Raw genomic sequence first — 21,737 nt, 5'->3', positions numbered from 1 at the left:
CTGAAACATAATAAATGGGTTTTTTTTGCCCCTTTTTTGCCCCTAATTAATAAACAGCTACAACAATAACCCCCAAAATAAATCCCAACCTTCCTATTGTGGTATGGAACCTTGTGCTAATATTTAATAGAGATCCCTATACTCCAGTTATTGTCTGTGAACCTGACAAAAAATGTTTTTGTTAGGCCCTTTTTGGCCCCTAATTCCTAAACAGCTATGACAATAACCCCCAAAATTAATCCCAACCTTCATATTGTGGTGTGGAACCTTGTGCTAAAATTTTGACCAGAGAAATACCTCTTAAAATCAAGTTATTGTCTTATAACCAGACAAATAATTGTTTTTGGCCCCTAATTACTAAACAGCTAAGACAATAACCCCCAAAATCAATCCCAACCCTCCTTTTGTGGTATGGAACATTGTGCTAAAATTTCTTACACATTCATACACTTATACTAAAGTTATTGTCTGCGAACCAATTTATTTTCCATGACCAGTGAAACTGACCTTTTTTGGCCCCTAATTACAAAACTGCTAGAACAATAGTCCCCAAAAACAATCCCAATCATCCTTTAGTGGTATGGAACCTTGTGCTAAAATTTCGTAGAGATCCATGAACTTATACTCTAGTTATTGGGTGTCTTCAGACGCAAACAACACCATAACATAATAGGAACACAAATAAATTTGCGGTTGTATAAAGGTGTCAGACCACCAATTCAAAATCCCTATCTATTCAATCAAATTTTGCAAATTTCACAGCTTTCTAAATATTTTACCTAAAGTTTAAATTCATAGAAACCAGGTATATCCTGAATTGTACATGTATCATCTTTCTATATGCCAATTTTCAACCTATGTTTAAAGTCTTCTAAGGATATACTAATGTTCGGAAAACAAGTATTGCTAAAAATAACCCCTGGTTTTCTGGTAATCTTAAATAAGTATACCATGGAGCGCATTAATCCTCAATTTTTAATGCAAACTCGTGGACAAGTAAATTTTGGCTCAAAATGGTCGACGTATATTTCTCTTTCAACAAAAGTTTCATTTCAGCAAATTTGTTGGTTAGTTTAAGGATGTATTCTTCTGACGTTTCAGTCTCATTGAAATCTCGTTCTGGAATTATTTCCAAAACATGTGATACAAGTGGAAAATATCAACGAATTTAAAATATATAATCAAACTTAGCTCTGTGAAAAAATTGTGTATTTACAATAAGTAGTTTTTGAGTAATACAATTTTCAAATTTTATAACCAATCAAGTCAGTCCCATTAGCCAAAATGTTGAGAAAATGGGTGAGGGGTACAAGAAATGATTTTACCAGATACATGTGCATCCCTTAACAATTTTTTCTTTTCAAATTTCTTAGATACGTATTTTTTCTATCATCTATAACAAAGAAGTTGAAATAATATGCTTTTTGTTCTAAAAAAAAAGAGAAGAATCCCAAATTTACAAAGTTGGCAACATGGTAAATTTGACATGATAAAGAAACAAAATTTTATAAAACTTTCTTATATTAACACCTACCCATAGTTTTTTTAAAGGTAAATTTATTCAGATTGGTCCACTTCATCTTTAAAGTATGAAAAAAAGTTTAATTGTGAAACTGTGATTTTTTTCTTGATAACAGCTCAAAAATGGGTAAAAATTGATGAAAAATGGGGAAAATCACCAAAATTGGGTACTTTCAAATGCCTGTAGCAAAAAAAGAAATGCACCACCATATGAATTTTTCTTCACCAATTATTTGTTTACAGTCATATAAACCCAAAAATCAAGTTAAGAAAAAAAGTTTAATTCTAGAAATTTTTGGCTCCTCAGAAACAATGACATCAAAAGCACTATTTTTTTTCAGGGAAGGGCTACTTTTACATACGTTCTAAATTGGAGTGGGTGAATTGGTGGTCTGACACCTAAAAACCATATGAAACAATATAAGCTAATGCTGTTAGAATTACTGTAGAAATATCCTGAGACATATAAACAAACCTTCATCTTAAGAATGTCATTTTGTTTTATGACAAGCAAATTACTGTTGAAGTAAATGATTCCTATAAGAATCAGTGATCCACAGCTCCCCCGGTCTAAAATGGGCTCTTTGAAATATAAACTGCATTTTGTTGCATAAATCAAGGTTAACCAGGCCAAATTGGTTGTGCATATTTTAAGTGAATGACTGCCATGTAGAAATATATTTTGCCCATATTTGTTTGTAATCAAGACATTTTCCAAATGTTGCAGGCAATTTTAAAGCAACAAAGTAGTGCTATAACATTGTCATTATGAAAGACAATACACTTTTCTTATGATATGTATACCCCCAGCTTGTGATGTGGACATTATACACGGATTGGGGTGTCCATCTGTTAGTTCTTCTGTCACACTTTTGTATTTGGTACTGGAAAGAATTTTGTTAAAATTTCTGAGAACCTTACTCAGATGATGTACTTTTGCACCTCCTCTTACATTTCTCCATTCTAATAGTTTGTTTGGGTTTACTTTGGCATGACATAGACTTGGCCAATGCACACTACAAAATGTGCACATTTATTGGCCAATGCACACTACAAAATTTACACATTTGTTGACCAATGCACACTACAGTACACATTTGTTTGAGTTTCTCATCAGAATCTTCACTATATAATGCCATTGTGCAACTATTTGTTTTTTAATCAGAATATTTTTTGTAGGTTTCCCTAATCAAATCAAGGATTCATCTTTACTTTTATGTTTGGATTTGGGAGGGGGGAATCATTTTGTGAGTTTTGCTTGTAGTACTTTTCTCACATTTTTATTGATTTTTGTCGAGCCTTCGACTTTTGTCGAAAAAGCGAGACATAGCGATCCTACATTCCATCGGCGGCGTCGTCGGCGGCGTCCACAAATATTCACTCTGTGGTTAAAGTTTTTGAAATTTTAATAACTTTCTTAAACTATTCTGGATTTCTACCAAACTTGGACAGAAGCTTGTTTATGATCATAAGATAATATCCAAAAGTAAATTTTGTAAAAAAATAAATCCATTTTTTCCGTATTTTACTTAAAAATGGACTTAGTTTTTCTGCCTGGAAACATTGCATTCACTCTGTGGTTAAAGTTTTTGAAATTTTAATAACTTTCTTAAACTATCCTGGATTTCTACCAAACTTGGAAAGAAGCTTGTTTATGATCATAAGATAGTATCCAGAAGTAAACTTTGTAAAAAAAAATAATCATTTTTTCAGTATTTTACTTATAAATGGACTTAGTTTTTCTGCCAGTTAACATTACATTCACTCTGTGGAAAAAGTTTTTAAAATTTTAAAAACTTTCTTAAACTATCTTGGATTTGTACCAAACTTGGACAGAAGCTTGTTTATGATTAAAAGCTAGTATCTAGAAGGAAATTTTGTTAAAATTTTGTTTCATTTTTTCCGTATTTTACTTATAAATGGACTTAGTTTTTCTTCCAGTTAACATTACATACAGTCTGCAGTTTTTTAAACATTTATTAGATTCATAATCTATCCTGGATTTTTACCAAACTTGGACAGAAGCTACTTACAATCAAAAGATAGTATAGAGAGGAATATTTTTATTAATTTTTTTCCTCATTTTTGTTGAGCCTGCGATTAACAGCAAATGTAGGCGAGACACTGGGTTCCGCGGAACCCTTACGAATTTTTATTATATCTTTGATGTAGGTATTTTTCTGTTTGTGCACTTTCAATATGGGTGCATCACTTTGGTGTATATAATGTGTTACAGACTTTAAAGGTCAGTGGACTTGTGTTACAGCAGTGTTGTCTATTGACAATAGTTCTATATATTGCATAAATAGTGAATAAATAGTACCCTGTATACTTATGATCCACATGGTGACGTTGATATCTAGGTACTTTTCTAATGAAATCTATTTTTATTGAGTAATGAATTGATTAATTGATTGATTGTTGGTGTTTAAGGCCACTTTCAGCTCTATTGGTTATATCCCTGTGGTTATGTTTTTTTTTGGTGGAGGAAGCCAGAGTGCCCCATGAGGACCACCGACCTTCTACAGGAAAACTGGCAATTCTTGTCAATTAAGATTGTAGTCAATTGTACCTGTCACATGCGGGGTACGAAAGTCACAACCTCAGTGTTGACAGGCTAATGATACAGTTGTTGAACTACTTAGACCAATCAGCCACCAAGGCCCCAGTTATGATTTGAATGCTTTAAAAACAAGTTAAATATATCATGCTGAAGGCCATAATTATTTCATATTGGGATTTTGTGTTTTTCAGTATCAAGTATGATTGATAAAAGAAGAGATCTTAATTTTAGATTAAAGAATGACTTAAATTCTTATAAAACATGTACATGTACACCGGTACTTTAAGTCTTATTTGTAATGGTACTAGTTTCTGCTTATTATGGTTCACAAGAATTACGGAAAAGGCAAAGAACAAAAACAGAAATGTGATGGACAAAAGTTTTATTTCATGTGTTTGTGTCATATCTGTAAAACAGTTTTAACATATATATCTGTAATTTGAACAAGTTTATTTCAAATAATTATTTTACTCCTACAAAATGGATCAAGTCTAAATATAAATATATAAATTTAGAAACATATAATGAATAAAATGCTTCGCTGGGCGCAGCTTGATACGACCGCAGAGGTCGAACCCTGAACAGTTGGGGCAAGTATGGACACAACATTCAAGCTTGATACAGCTCTGAATTTGGATTGTGATTAAATATTTGACACAGCATAGGTTTCTGACACAGAAAGAATGTGGTCTAAGAACTTCAATTTTTTTAATTTACCTATTATGGTCCAATGTCCAAAATCAAAATACATGGTTAGATTCAGCATATCAAAGAACCCCATATATTCAATTTTTGTTGAAATCAAACAAAGTTTAATTTTGGACCCCAACTTGGACAAACTTGAAAACTGGTCCCATAATCAAAAATCTAAACACATGTTTAGATTCAGCATATCAAAGTACCCCAAGAATTCAATTTTTGTTAAAATCAAACTAAGTTTAATTTTGGACCCTTTGGACCTTAATGTAGACCAATTTAAAAAACGGGACCCAAAATTAAAAATCTAAAAACACGTTTAGATTTGGCATATCAAAGAACCCCAATAATTCAATTTTTGATGAAATCAAACAAAGTTTAATTTTGGACCCTTTTGACCACAATATGAACCAATTTGATAGCGGGCCTACAAAACAAAAAATCTAAATACATGGTAAGATTCAGCATATCAAAGAACCCCATATATTCAATTTTTGTTGAAATCAAACAAAGTTTAATTTTGGACCCCAATTTGGACCAACTTGAAAACTGGGCCAAAAATCAAAAATCTAAATACATGTTTAGATTCAGCATATCAAAGAACCCCATATATTCAATTTTTGTTGAAATCAAACAAAGTTTAATTTTGGACCCCAACTTGGACCAACTTGAAAACTGGGCCCATAATCAAAATTCTAAACACATGTTTAGATTCAGCATATCAAAGAACCCCAAGAATTCAATTTTTTTTAAAATCAAACTTAGTTTAATTTTGGACCCTTTGGACCTTAATGTAGACCAATTTAAAAACGGGACCCAAAATTAAAAATCTAAATACACGGTTAGATTTGGCATATCAAAGAACCCCAATAATTCAATTTTTGATGAAATCAAACAATGTTTAATTTTGGACCCTTTTGACCTCAATATGAACCAATTTGATAGCGGGTCCATAAATAAAAAATCTAAATACATGGTTAGATTCAGCATATCAAAGAACCCCAAGAATTCAATTTTTGATGAAATCAAACAAAGTTTAATTTTGGACCCCGATTTGGACCAACTTGAAAACTGGGCCCATAATCAAGAATCTAAATACACGGTTAGATTCGGCATATCAAAGAACCCCAATAATTCAATTTTTGTTAAAATCAAACTAAGTTTAATTTTGGACCCTTTTGACCTTAATGTAGACCAATTTAAAAACGGGGCCCAAAATCCAAAAACTTAATACACGGTTAGATTCAGCATATTAAAGAACCCCAAGAATTCAAGAATAAAACCCCATTGAAATTGATCAAGAAATAAGCAATTTATACGAAGTATCTTCTTTTGCACAATACTGTGCAATTGAATATTTCTTGCTATTGTGCAATACTGTACAATTGACAATTTCTTGCTATTGCGCAATATTGTGCTATTGGATATTTCTTGCTATTGCGCAATACTGTGCAATTGAAGATTTCTTGCTATTGCGCAATACTGTGCAATTGAAGATTTCTTGCAATTGTGCAATACTGTGCAATTGAAAATTTCTTGCTATTGCACAATACTTATTATATAATAATTTACACATCCTGTTTGGTGTGTAACTCCTACCATATCATTATTATTTGCTTTTAAATATTAATCAGAAATAACCAACTTAAAATGGAAAATTTTAAAAGAAAAAAAAAAGGAAAAAAAGAAAAAAAACAAAGAAAAAAAAAATCCCCCCCCAAATTTTTTGAACCCCCTTATGATTCATCACCCCCAAACTCAATCTCAGCCTTCCCTTTGTGGTATGGTACCTTGCAGTACAATTTCAGAGAGATCCATACACTTGAACACAAGTTATTGTCTGGAAACTAGAAAAATGCTTATTTTTGGCCCCTTTTTGGCCCCCAATTCCTAAATGTTTCAGGCAATTACCCCCAAACTCAATTCCAGCTTTCCCTTTGTGATATGGAACCCTGTAGTACAATTTCAGAAATATCCAAACACTTACACACAAGTTATTGTCATGAAACTAGAAAAATGCTTGTTTTTTGCCCCTTTTTTGGCCCCTAATTCCTAAAATTTTGAGGCAATTACCCCCAAAATCAATTACAGCCTTCCCTTTGTGATATGGAACCTTGTGGTACAATGTCAGAGAGATCCATACACTTACACACAAGTTATTGTCTGGAATTACAAAAATGCTTATTTTTGGCCCCTTTTTGGCCCCTAATTCCTTAACTGTTGGTACCATAACCCCCAAAATCAATCCCAACCTTCCTTTCGTGGTATTGAACCTTATGGTAAAATTTCATGGAGATCCATTCACTTAAACTAAAGTTAGAGTGCGAAAACCAATGTGTCTTCGGACGACGCCAGACGAAGACGTCGTCGTCGACGACGACGACGACGACGACGACGCCAACGTCATACCAATATACGACCAAAAAATTTTCAATTTTTGCGGTCGTATAAAAAGTGAAAATCAATAATAGTCAAAATTCTAACAAACTTTAAAAAAAAATGCCAAAAAAGACCTAAAATGAAAGATATAAGAATCCCTCATGTTTTATAAATATATAAAATTAACATTCCAGATGTTGAAAAACTGTACATGATGAAATATTCTTTTTTTTGCAGATCATCTACATATCATGTATTACTTTTTTTCTTTTGTGGAATTCCATTCCAAGCTAATTGTTTGATTATATATATATATCAGAATCTCATACCTTTCAATTTATTTGAAGGTACTTTCTTCAACTACATGAGAGGATTGTAGACCTTTCCATTTTCATTTTGCAAAAGTTGAATTTTCTTTAGAACTGTGAAGATTCTTTTCTACAGTAAAGTTATTTAAAAATAGCAATATATCAAAAGTGTGCCAAATAATGATAAAAAAGAAAAAAAACAAGTAGAAATGGTCTTTGGTTTATAAAGTTTTGGGAAAAACGTTCCATAAGTTTCCATCTCTTAACATTTAAAGCTCTAATAAATATTTAATACAAATGAAACAAAACTCTTGTGTAACATGCAGATCTAAACAACAGTTAAAACATTACAACAAGGAGAAATATTCTATCTGTAGAGATTTTTAACTTTATAACAATGTGTTGATACAGATAATTTCTCCTTGTTGTTACGTATATAGGTAACATGGGTATGAAATTTTATCATGAGATCTCCCCTATACTCATTATATATCATGACATTTCCCCTTTACTATGCAACCATTCATCTCTGAGAATTTGCAAGTGAAGCAAGGTAAAAATAGAAGATATAATGACTATTGAGCTATATACATATTCATTTTGTAATTCTTTACCAACTTATAATCATAATAGTTATTCACAGATTTTTAATTCTTTATTAACTTTAAAACAATATTTATACACAAATTTGTAATTTGCCTGAAAAAAAAATCAAAATTTTGTGAGTTACTTCATAAAACTGGAAAGTATAGTACAATATACCTAACAGATGATAGCCCTTATAATACACAACCTTAAAAAGTCACTCAAAAATTTGCATAGGTTGGAATACTGACCAGTCAAAATCCTAAATATGTATATAATTCTGATGAAAAGGAAAGTAAAAATATAGCTGCTCAAAGATATCACAACAAATTCCCAGAGATGAAAATAAATATGACAGCTGATAAAAGGCATAAAAACTTAACAACTGCAATTTATTGCACTAAATGAACACTGTACTACTGTAACAATGGAATGATCTTTTGGTTCAACCTATTCAGAAGCATGAGGTCAAGGTCACATACCTTGCATATGTTACGATGGAAGCATAATATATTACCAAATTGACATATTCCTGAAGATACAATCAAATTTTGGCAACTGCTAACTAAAGGAGAAGTTTTGTCAACTTTCATGAACATTCTTAACTTCAGTTTCCATGGTAACCCTTTGACCTCATGACACCATGAACTTTAACATTACAACCTATCTCCCACAACCTTTAATTACATGTATATGTTACTAATATTTCCTGTGTCAACAATGACAACAGTTTACAATATAATTAATAGCTGTTAACTTGTATAATACCATAATGCATGTGTCCATTTCTTCTTTGCTGACATATAAATAAAAAAATTAACCAAAAAAATCCAGAAATTAGTGTATAGCCTAATAAAACAAACTGTATTCTACAAAAGCATACATTTTTATTTTTTTTTTTTCCCTTGAGAAAAAATGAAACTCCGGATTTTTTCAGATTTATGAAAAATTCTCAATTCTCTTGGCAGTTATAGTCACTACATTTACAAAACTAAAAAATACAGTAAATTTTGTTTTAAAGAAATTTCTTTTTAATTAGTAAATTGATTGAAAAAAAAACTCCACACTTCTTAAGATTAATGATCTTTAGTAATATTGCACATGCCAATATCTGAATACCCCATCTCATTAATTTACAAGAAAATGAATACTTTTACAACTAATCAAAATGTACATAAAACTAATAATTTTGTCACCAAATGGTGAATAATGACCAATCAAATTGTAACATGATCTTAAGATATAATAAGATTTATACATTTTTTTCATTACAGTCAAGATTCTTACAGCTTAGATATTTCAGAGAATCATTATAATTTGGCTATAAATATGACATAATTAAAAAATGGACATAAAAACAAATGTAGAAAATTTAAAATTTGAGATTAAAAACTCCCCTGAATAACAGTGCTCATTCAACCAGAGCAGTAATAATTTTTACTATTGTGAATTATACTTGACAAATAAATGATATTAATGAATACATGTAATTTTGGATTCATCGAAAAAATAAGTTTTCGAACAGATTTTTTTTCAACAGATTTCTTTATTTACTAACATAATCCATATTGATAAACATATCAAATATTCACGATGTAAATAATGAAAAAAAGCATCCTGTCAGATTTGTGATAAATAAAAAAAAATGAAATTGCGTAAAATAATAAAATAATACCTAGCTAATATGAACTGACAAATAAATAGTTATAGATTGTTCAGGATTTCTGATTTAAAATTTGAGATCATAAAGTATGGATTTCTTTTCTATTCTTTTTTATCAATCAATGTATACAATTTTGAAAACTTATCAATTTTTCACTTAGCAGTGTAGAAATATATTCAGAACAGCTGATTCAGAAATCACCAGAAATTGATATATTGGATAACTGTTTCTATATTATTAACCACAATAAATAATGTTATTATGATCACAGGAATGTTGTTGATAGTAAAATAAATACTAAGGAATGCATCGAAATTCTTCTACAAAAGGTTTTTTTATCAATAAAGGAAGACCAGCTCCCGGTCTGTAAACTATCTCACAACCTGGGTTGTTTTTTATTTTACAATTAGAAATTTGTGACATGATGCTAGAAAAATTGTCATAAATTTAAATTTCCTATTACTTGTTTAAGTAACAAATTGCATCTTGCAAATACACAACTCCAAAATCATTTATCTCTATAAAAAAACAAAACAATAAATAGATAGATATGATCACAGAGCACTTTAAATGTCAACAGAAACAACATATATACTAAAAACAGAACTCTTCAGGGAAGAAGATAAATAAACAATATTTCTGAAAAGCTTCTAAATATAGCAGCTTTCATTCCAACACCAAATTACTGTGTGTCTTTTTGGTCTTCTGTAGGACCTTTAGAAACTGGAGTTTCTTCATTAAACAGAGGATTTCGAACCTCCATTTCTCCAGTCTGAAAAATAAAAAGTAAAGTTATCTCCCTTGGCATGTAAATTTAAATATTTTAAATCTGCTCAAGTCAGTTTTATTACCAGACATTTAGCTGTATTTGAATGGAAACTTGCTTATTGTATCAGTATTGACATGCCAGTGACTAAATAACAAAGGACCAATCTTCATTGCTTTGAATGTCCAAATTCAAAATATTTTTGTCAGTAATTTTCGTCATGACTGGCATAATGAGAGTTTGCAGACTCTTGTTGACCAAATGCTACCCTATTTTCAGTTTAAATTATCATTTCAAATAATGACAGCCATTCTTCTCTTATCAACTTTAATATAACATTTAATTATGGGTTAACTTTTACTCTTTCAAGTTTTGATGTGGTAGTTCTAACCCTTGGAAAACAAATCACCATTAAATGTATCAAAATTTGAAATTAGATATCTCTCGACCATAAAATCTCCATAAATGTTCCTAATATTTGAAAGATATTTCAGTTTACACTGAAAAATAAATTTTGCACATATTTATTAATTAGTAATTAACTCTATGCTAAAATCACCTGATTGTGTAATACTTCATTTTTTAAGGCCCACACAAAACAATGACGATACATGTGATCAGATGTCACTAAGATACCATACCTATCACATGACAATACATGTGAGCAGATGTCAGGATGATACCTATCACATGATGATACATGTGATCAGATGTCAGGAAGATACCTATCACATGACGATACATGTGATCAGATGTCAGGATGATACCTATCACATGACGATACATGTGATCAGATGTCAGGGTGATACCTTTCCTTTTTGTGTTGTTCTGTGTACAATTTATTACTATTCAAATGACTTTGTCTGTAATTCCATTCTATTGAACATGTTCATGTAAATACTCTTTATCCATTTGTAATAATGAAAATGTGGGTTTATATCAAGTTTCACTATGATATCTTAAACCTACTAATTTTTCTGTAAATACATGTAGATCAGGTTTCAAAAACAGAAATATTTATTTATTTGTAATTTCATATCTAGAACATCACTGCTGTAATTTTGTATCCAATTAAGAAAAAAATTGAGGTTTAAAATGCAAATGTTTTTGGCTAGAATAATGTATAGGCGAATTGAAGTCAAACATCAATCTATCCCTTTGGAATTTTTTCTCATGTATATGCAGTTTGTACCTTAATAATGTTAGCAAAATATGATTCAGTTTATCAAAAAAATGTAAAAAATTTATCTACATTTAAGCTTACTAGCAAAAAATTGACAGAACCACATTGTTTTCATACACACAAATGATGTCCAGTCACATTAATGAAACTAAATGATGAATGAGAAAGTTTTCAAAAGAAGTATTATGGTATAGGGGTCGATTACAGTTTGTATACCATGGCCCTGAAAAAAATCAACAATGTAGCCACGATAAAACTATTCCTAGTTTCTTTTCTTTTCAGGATTTTCATAAAATATCATTTAAGAGCAGATTACACCAAACAGGAGAATAACATTTACAGTAAATTTGTAAACTAGTACATGTAGTATCTGATTGCCAAAAAGTGTGATAAGGATAAGTAAAACAAACATTCAAAATTCACTTATATTAAAATGCATAACCTTCATATATTGTTAATGCATAGATTTTTTACATGTTCCACTCTTTACAATATCTAGTTCCCCCCCTCCCTTTTTTCTTCAAAATCTTGGATCTACATGTACATCTGGGTGCAACTTACCGGTGCCAGACCAGGACATTCATACACAGTATAATCTCCTTCTTCATTTTCTTCTTCAGATTCGTCCTCAGATGCATCATGTTTCATCTCACCATTTGCTCTGTTATAAATATAATCAATAATAGATTACTTGGTTTATAATGATGAGAAGTAAAACAATTTTGACTTTCATGTTCAAAGCCGTCCATGCATGATATTTCTCATGTCTTCAAATTGAACTCCTGCACCTTTTTAACTTGAAGAGTTTTGATCATGTCAGACATATGAATTAAAGGAGATGTGGGCTATATGTCAATAAGACAGCAACCCAATGACAAAAATAACCATAAAATATGTTAAGATCTAGATACATATATTTGTAATAAACAATAGTCAAAACAGTATAAAAGAGAAATAATATGTTGACAGCATAATAGTATGGTCTGAAAAATGTCAAAAAATACCATCAGGGCCATAAGAGCTACAGTTCCATTTGCCATTTTGCATACCATAGACTATTTTGGTCTGCAAATTGTCAAAAATTTTCATAAGAACCATAAGAGCAACCTAACCACAGCTAACCTGTACCATGCTTACTTAGAGCACATTAACATAATGAACAAAAAATGTTTTTTAACCATGGTATTCAATCTTTCTTACAGGAGCAAAACAAATTCATGGATAAATGTTTTATTTACTTTCCTCTTGGAAAGGCCTGAAATAAATGTATTAACAAGTAATATTAAAAATTAAACAGAAGCACAAAAAAATAACAAATTTGTGCTATCAAACTGAGTGATACTTCAAAATACATATACAATGTACAAATGTAGTAAATATACTATTTTGTACATGGTCATAACAGGTATACTTAATTCCATTATCAACCAACAGTTTCTTTGATTTCCCAATAGACCTAAAACAGACATTACAGTTGAATTGAGCAAAGGATTTTTTTGTCAACACTAAATGAAATCCATGGCAACATTTTTTTATTATATGCTTGGTATTTACCTACCACCCCCTTTTGTGTATTAAATTTCATCTTTTGTAGAAAAATGTAAGTTCAATATTGCATGTATTGGGAATAATAATTGGTTTATTTTTATAACTTTATCATGCAGACACTCCTTGATACTTCACTATAATCCCTTAAGCACTTTGGATTGAAGTGAGAAATATAAGATGTAATTATATTGTCTGAAGATGTTAAAATCAATGATTCTGGAAGGCATTACTATCAATTCTTTTAATGTGTTAAATATAGATGCATATTTTCTATGTCTATATTCATTATTACGTGATTTAGCTGATTGTTTGATCATCACGGCATGTAACATTGACAAGCTTTCATAAGCCAAACAAATGATATGTCTGTTTATGGTTTCCAAATTGAGAAATAGGAAGAAAAGTAGAAATTCTTTTTTTCATTTTGCAGAATTTTTTTACAACTAGTACATGGGGAGAAGTGTAATTTTGATGTTGTTCTTAAAATAACAGCATAGATAACAAGGCCTAGTTGTTTAAAAAATTCAACCTTTCGCTAATGATATTCTCTGGATGAATCTTTTTAATGAGAAGGTCCATCTTGACCACTTGACCAACAGGCAAAATTTATCCACATGATAGTTTTACATGGATACTGGTTTTCTGTTGAAGACTTCACCAGATATTTGTTGTTCTTTTGTGTTTTTGTGTTTCTGTCTCAATAACTATAACAAAATCCTATTTGGTTAATATTGAAGAATCCTCAATTCATCTACAATATTTCATACTTTCCCCCCCAGACTTACTTTTCTATTGCTATCATCTGTTGATTCCCCCCCCCCCCCAATTTCATTTGAATTTCTGTTATAAATTTACCTTTCCATTGCTATCATCTGTTGGGTTGTTTTTTTGTTTTAATTTTTTTAATTTTTGTGTTTTAGACTTACTTTTCCATGGCTATCATCTGCTGTTTTTGATGTTGATAATGATACATTTGTGCACTCTGTGCTAATTTTCTATCTCCTGGACCGGACCCTAATCTTTCTTTTGTTGGTCCAGTAACACCATAGGCTGGATAGTCTACTTCGCTAGCAGCTTTTATATTTTTATTCAATCTACAATAAATAATAGACCTTGTCAAGTTCATCTAACATAAAGGGTTGTTCTTGAAGACATCATGGGTTCATAAGCAGAAAAACAATTTTCAATTATCGTTTGAGGACCTAAATAATAAACCTAAACACTTCAATTATTCATTTTTTTCTTTACTTCACAATAATCACTGCTTGGAAGTTTTTGTTGCCGTCTCCTATTGATCATACAATCATTGAACATATTTATAACTGAAAAACAACTGTAATTGATATTGGCATTAATCTTCCTTTAATTAAAAATGGAATAGAGAAATATTATCCTAAACACGATATTGTATTGAATTTCTGTTAGATAGCTGATATAAGACTTCATGATTTGAAATTTAAAGACTAGAAAAAACATGTCAATGGCTACAAACAGGAAGGATTTTAGTTTGATCAACAGTTAATTTGTTATTGTGTTCTTTTTGGGCAGGCTTTTAAACTTGAATCAATTTGTCTCTTCATTCTACATCAGTGGAGTTGTCAACTAACTCTCTACTTTTTTTTTAATTGCCAGGAATCAAACCCCCTTTTAACTACTGTTTTCTCCACAAACAAGTTTCATCATTGCTCTCGCAATATAGTGTCTGTCTTTTTGCCGTAAAATGAAATAATTCAAGATTACTGTTATTTCTTTTAAGTCTGTATTAACTTGTGTAGACCCTTTGTTTCTAATAAAACGTCACAGGGTATAAAATGGTTTGCATTGAACATGTTGAAAACTAAAAGTCATTGTCAAAGATTGGGCAAGCTGGAGAAAGATTCTGTGGTCACAGCCCAGTCATCTTTTTTAATGCAATTTTCTATGGTGTATGTAAAACAAGATATTAACATGATTAAGGAAAAGTAATTTTCCGGTGATCTTATATCAAAATTATATATAAGTTTTTGACGAAAATTAACGTCTGCTCTTAATTTCTACTAGCCATAGTAGGATACATTTCATGCAATACTCCATTTCAATTCAAATCTTGTTTTATTTTTGTTTATTTTTTCAAAGATTTATTTCCAAAATAATAAACATTAGCCATTGAAATATTTAAATTCAATTTAGATATATAGGATTATATACAACTGATCTATTATAACAATAGTATCAAGACTAAATTCAGAAACAGTGCTATTACATATAAATTGCTATAGGGTAACTTTAAACATGAAAATATGCGTAATTACATTTTAAACATTTAAGTAAATATTTATTTAGGTCAGTTGTGGGAGGATTTAAATATTTAAAAAAATAATCAATACACAGACAATGGGAAAATATCTGTGTATTGAATATAACTACTTATAGAGGCTGATACCCCAGAAATTGTTGAATAAGCATTATACAAAATGGTTTTCAAGCTTTTGAGATTGTTTCATTCAAACTGTTATTCCATTGCATGTACATTAATAAATAGTTCTGTAAATATATGTTGTCCATTCATATCTGTACTGCAAATACCAGCAATTTGATTTGTATAAGAATTTTATCCTCACACTGGGTTGACTGGGTTCCCTTGGGAAAGCAAAAGCTCAATCAACCAATTTATACTAAGAACAGACACCATCAGATATATATACTGGTAAAAATATCAATGAACAATTATCAGTTTTGATACTGTTTCACACCTGAACAGGTGGACTGATGTAGAAAGTAATCTGTTGCCATAACAACTATTGAAACACCTGTCTTACATCAATTTATCTTAATCAATGAAAAATATGGACAAATTACAGGTGATAATTAATCTACAATTGTATGATATTTTTAATTAGAATAATAAAATAATCAATTTTCACCTGATGATTTGTGAAACAAATATTATTTTTCATGGAAATGATTGATCTACGGACTTTTACAACTAGTACAGAAATAATATACTAAAGCCCTACACTCCAGCAGTATGAAAGTTAAGTGTTTAGAAGAAGCCCTTAATTGTAAAGTATTCAAGTTCTCAACAAAAGCTAATATATTCCAACAGTACAGAAATAATATACTAAAGCCCTTCACTCCAGCAATATGAAAGTTAAGTGTTAAGAATCGAAGAAGCCTGTAAAGTATTTAAGTTCTCAACAAAAGCCTTATATTCCAACAGTACAGAAATAATATACTAAAGCCTGACACTCCTGCAATATGAAAGTTAAGCTTATTAACATCATCTGAGATTATTTTCTCAGTGGTTGGGAAGATAAGTATTGATATCTTATCTTACAAATGTCATAACAGCCCTGGTTAGTAGACTGACTTTTGATCTTATTGTCTAGAGATTGTCGTCTTGTGCCTATTTCATATTCAGATCAACTACTAATTAAATCACTGACATTTGTCTGACAGAAAAGGGGCTTTGTTCAGAATGTACTTAGCTGAGTTAGCTCTGCTAAATTTCATGGACAATTTGATGTTGACAAGTAAATTAAGCATGTTCATTTTTCTCAATATTTTGTAATATTCTGCACTTTAAAGTTAAACAGTAAGAGTACATTTTCCTGAAATATGAATTTAAATAAATGTGGATAGTGTTCACATGTGGACACAGATGATGCCCCCGCTTGCATATCATATAGTTATAAAGGGACATAACTGAAGAACGGTAAAAGTGACGCTACCCAAATTTGAACTTGATCCGAGTTTTGTGGTAATAAGCATTGTGTGTTAGTCTCATAACATTTGGTTGAGGCTAACTTAAGTAGGGAACAGAAACTTAAAATTCAGCAATTTTTCTATTTGTAAACACGCATAACTCTAGAACAGTTGTGTATACATAAGTTTTATAACATTTGGTTGAGACAAACTAAAGTTAGAGAACGGAAATGAAAAATTCAGCAATTTTTATGTTTATAAAGGGACACAACTCAAGAATGGTAAAAGTGTTGCCACCAAATTTCGTACTTAATCTGTATTATGTAGTAATAAGCATTGTGTATAAGTTTCATATCATTTGGTTGAGGCACTAAAGTAAGAAAACGGAAACAAAAAATTTGTACTTGATCTTAGTAATGTGGTAATGAATATTGTGTTTAGGTTTCATAATGTTTGGTTGGGGCAGACTTAAGTTACAGAATGGAAACTAAAAATTTTGCAACCTTTCGAGTTATAAAGGGGCATAACTCAATAATGGTTAAATTGACACTACCCAAATTCAACTTGATCTGTGTTTTATCAGTGGAGGTCAAAATTAAACATTGCATTGTATAGAGCATTAAATGTAGTTGATTCAATTATAATCATGGACAAAGGAAGATTACTCCAATTTTAATAAAAATTACTTGATATTTAGAAGAAAATAAAAATTTTGCAATTTTTCCATTTATAAAGAGGCATAACTCTAGAACGGTTTAAGTGACGACACCAAAATTCAAACTTGATCTGTGTTTTGTGGTTATAAGCATTGTGTATAAGTTTCATAACATTTGGTTGAGGCAAACTAAAGTTAGAGAACGGAAACGAAAAATTCAGCAATTTTTCCATTTGTAAAGGGGCATAACTCTAGAACGGTAAAAGTGACGCCACCAAAATTCAAATTTGATCTGTGTTTTGTGGTAATAAGCATTGTGTATAAGTTTCATAACATTTGGTTGAGGCACACTAAAATAAGAGAATGGAAACGAAAAATTCGGCAATTTTTCCATTTGTAAAGGGGCATAACTCTAGAATGGTAAAAGTGACGCCACCAAAATTCAAACTTGATCTGTGTTTTGTGGTAATAAGCATTGTGTATAAGTTTCATAACATTTGGTTGAGGCACTAAAGTAAGAAAACGGAAACAAAAAATTTGTACTTGATCTTAGTAATGTGGTAATGAATATTGTGTTTAGGTTTCATAATGTTTGGTTGGGGCAGACTTAAGTTACAGAATGGAAACTAAAAATTTTGCAACCTTTCGAGTTATAAAGGGGCATAACTCAATAATGGTTAAATTGACACTACCCAAATTCAACTTGATCTGTGTTTTATCAGTGGAGGTCAAAATTAAACATTGCATTGTATAGAGCATTAAATGTAGTTGATTCAATTATAATCATGGACAAAGGAAGATTACTCCAATTTTAATAAAAATTACTTGATATTTAGAAGAAAATAAAAATTTTGCAATTTTTCCATTTATAAAGAGGCATAACTCTAGAACGGTTTAAGTGACGACACCAAAATTCAAACTTGATCTGTGTTTTGTGGTTATAAGCATTGTGTATAAGTTTCATAACATTTGGTTGAGGCAAACTAAAGTTAGAGAACGGAAACGAAAAATTCAGCAATTTTTCCATTTGTAAAGGGGCATAACTCTAGAACGGTAAAAGTGACGCCACCAAAATTCAAATTTTATCTGTGTTTTGTGGTAATAAGCATTGTGTATAAGTTTCATAACATTTGGTTGAGGCACACTAAAATAAGAGAATGGAAACGAAAAATTCGGCAATTTTTCCATTTGTAAAGGGGCATAACTCTAGAATGGTAAAAGTGACGCCACCAAAATTCAAACTTGATCTGTGTTTTGTGGTAATAAGCATTGTGTATAAGTTTCATAACATTTGGTTGAGGCAAACTAAAGTTAGAGAACGGAAACCAATTTTTCGGACATATGTACGGACAAGGGTAAAACTTAATGCCCCCTCCGCTACAGCGGGGGCATAAAAAATGTGGGATTTATGCCAATGAGACAGCAACCCAACAATACAAAAAAAATATGTCAGTGGTCAACATAGTCTTCAACAATGGACAGGTCAACATGTCCAGTTCTAAATTGTCAAAAATCTTGAACAGTATAACCCAAATAATTCCGACTCTCCCTGTCATCTTCTACTCATGAGGGCCTAATCTTATCATGCAATAAAAACACATTTGTGCTCTCTAAAACAGAGAGCCAATCAGATGGCAGCTTAATTTACAGTAAATTCAGAAACTTTTGCATGCATTTATTAATGTGATTGTTTAACAATGGACAAAATGTGAGATTTATTATTGCTATTTAAAGAAATGCTGCATATTAATATTAATTTATAATTTTAATTTTTATGAATTTAAGACAAACAATGGTGTAATGCTATAAACATTTATAATGTAAGTTTTATTCTTTTATAAACCCGACTGATCACAGTTTTTGTAAAATAAAAATATTACAAACATTTTTGAATTCACAGTAAATGATACAGGTAAACACCAAGTTGTAGTACATACTGATTAATTTATTTGATGAGTTTTCATTGATTAGACATTTAGTGTTTATGTAGCCATCATAGATCTGGTCAGCGGAAATATAAGGGCTGAATTATTCTGGTAAAGAAAAGTACTGAGAGTGGTTTCTCTCATGTCTTCTCTTCTTCATTTAACAATGTGTTAGAATACCTAGATATCTACTCAATAACCACAGTCCTAGATATCTACTCAATAACCACAGTCATTCTAGTTTATTTTTTTTTATTTTCTAACAGATGTTAGTTTTTATTGCATAGGTTTATATCACTGTCTGCACTTAAACATTTTTAGCATATATTTAGAAATAGGTTATAATATCAAATATATATTGACGTCAGTAAATTTCTATAAATTTAATCAATATGTATGTATATAGTCCACAAATTATCTATTTATTTGTTAAGCAAGCTGAGAATACCATTATTTCATTGTGTTTCTGGAACAGTTGAAAAAAATTCATATACAAAATTAGCAATAAAAATTTCATAATCAATGAACCTTCTGCTGATATTTTTTCTCATTAATTCTAATTTAGGAAATTAATGTACCTGTATACCCAAAATCTCTTTTAAAAAATGTAAATCTCAACTAATGTTGATTCGAAAGTCAAATTTATTGAAGCAATCTCAAACAGATCTTTCATCTAAATATGCAGGATTCAAATAAAATTTGTGATTTAAATTAAGTCACATTTTCTCATCAATAAAATCATTGCTTTTAATTATCTAAATTTACACTGTATATCTTGAATTTAATCATTGAAAAAGAAAAGGATATACGTCACTGATTTATGAAGAAAATATCTATGAAATAGGGTGAAATTGCCCACTACTCTGGATAAAATCTGAAAGCAAATAAGTTCTATCAATCGAAATCCTTGCAATGAAAACCCCGTCATGAATTATAAGAGTACATCTAAATTTGATTGATTCATTAAATAGCATTTAGTTTCTTATTTCTTTATTATCAAAATGAAAAAAATAAATGAGGAATGTGTCCATGGGACAAAGATGATGCCCACGCTTGCATATCATAGTAAGTAATAAAGGGACATAACTGAAGAACAGTAAATGTGACACTACCAAAATTTGTACTTGATCTGAGTTTTGTAGTAATAAGTATTGTGTATAAGTTTCATAAAATTTGGTGGAGGCAAACTAAAGTTAGAGAACGGAAACGAAAAATTCAGCAATTTTTCCATTTGTAAAGGGGCATAACTCGAGAACCGTTAAAGTGACACCACCAAAATTCAAATTTGATCTGTATTTTGTGGTAATAAGCATTGTGTATAAGTTTCATAACATTTGGTTGTGGCAAACTAAGTTAGAGAACGGAAAGGAAAAATTCGGCAATTTTTCCATTTGTAAAGGGGCATAACTCTAGAACGGTTAAAGTGATGCCACAAAAATTCAAACTTGATCTGTGTTTTGTGGTAATAAGCATTGTGTATAAGTTTCATAACATTTGGTTGAGTCAAACTAAAGTTAGAGAAGGGAAACCAACTGTGGGACGGACAAGGGTAAAACTAAATGCCCCCTTCGCTACGGGGGGGGGGGGATCATAAATACTCAAGAGAAAATAGGTTGCCTACAATATGAGAATAAGAAACCTTTTGAAATATAAGTCCTTACTTATTTCTTTGGGGCACATCTTCCTTTTATAGAATCTAAAATCAATGAAGAAATAGCCAAATGTCTTTGTTAATTCTCAACCTTCTCAGGAAATAATGTCTTTAAACATGTTAAACTCTAAATTGAATCTCGACAATACACAAATCAACAACAAATATATGTTGCTGTTAGAACTGTTATGATATTACAATGATCAATCATAGATCTCAATTCATAACACAAACTGACCATCAAAAAGAAAGTAACAAATCTTAAACAGTCTGTATGGTACTTTTATAGTCCTGAAAATAGAATTCTAGAGTCTTGCAATTTACATGTAGTTTGAAAATAGCTTTTAAGTTAAAATATAAATAAAAGCAGATGTGGTATGATAGCTAATGAGACAACTATCCTGTAAGCAATTAAAGGTCACTGTACAGCCTTCAACAATGAGTATAACCCAAACCATAGAGTAAGCAACAACAAAAAAAGGCCCAGACATACCAAAACCAAAACCAATTCAAACAAGAAAAATTTGTAAGGGTTCCGCGGAACCCAGTGTCTCATCTACTTTTGCTGTTAATCACAGGCTCAACAAAAATGAGGAAAAAATTAATAAAA

At 30.7% G+C, this 21,737-nt stretch overlaps 1 protein-coding gene across 2 annotated transcripts in view; it reads right to left on the bottom strand.

Annotated features, from left to right (window-relative positions):
- Positions 1 to 7,510: 7,510 nt before the first annotated feature.
- LOC127727880 (neural proliferation differentiation and control protein 1-like) overlaps positions 7,511 to 21,737 on the bottom strand; it is a 39,923-nt gene continuing 25,696 nt past the window's right edge. For both annotated transcript variants that reach the window (XM_052235034.1, XM_052235035.1), the window contains exons 5-7: positions 14,139 to 14,306; positions 12,226 to 12,325; positions 7,511 to 10,487 (exon numbers count right to left, since the gene is read on the bottom strand). In XM_052235034.1, coding sequence (XP_052090994.1) covers positions 10,398 to 10,487; positions 12,226 to 12,325; positions 14,139 to 14,306 — 358 coding nt within the window. In that variant the 3' untranslated portion in view covers positions 7,511 to 10,397. The remainder of the gene's footprint in view (positions 10,488 to 12,225; positions 12,326 to 14,138; positions 14,307 to 21,737) is intronic.

This window comes from Mytilus californianus, unplaced genomic scaffold (genome assembly GCF_021869535.1).
Source record: "Mytilus californianus isolate M0D057914Y unplaced genomic scaffold, xbMytCali1.0.p SCAF_2, whole genome shotgun sequence".
Taxonomy (NCBI): Eukaryota; Metazoa; Mollusca; class Bivalvia; order Mytilida; family Mytilidae; genus Mytilus; species Mytilus californianus.
This window is presented reverse-complemented; position numbering and strand designations above follow the sequence as displayed.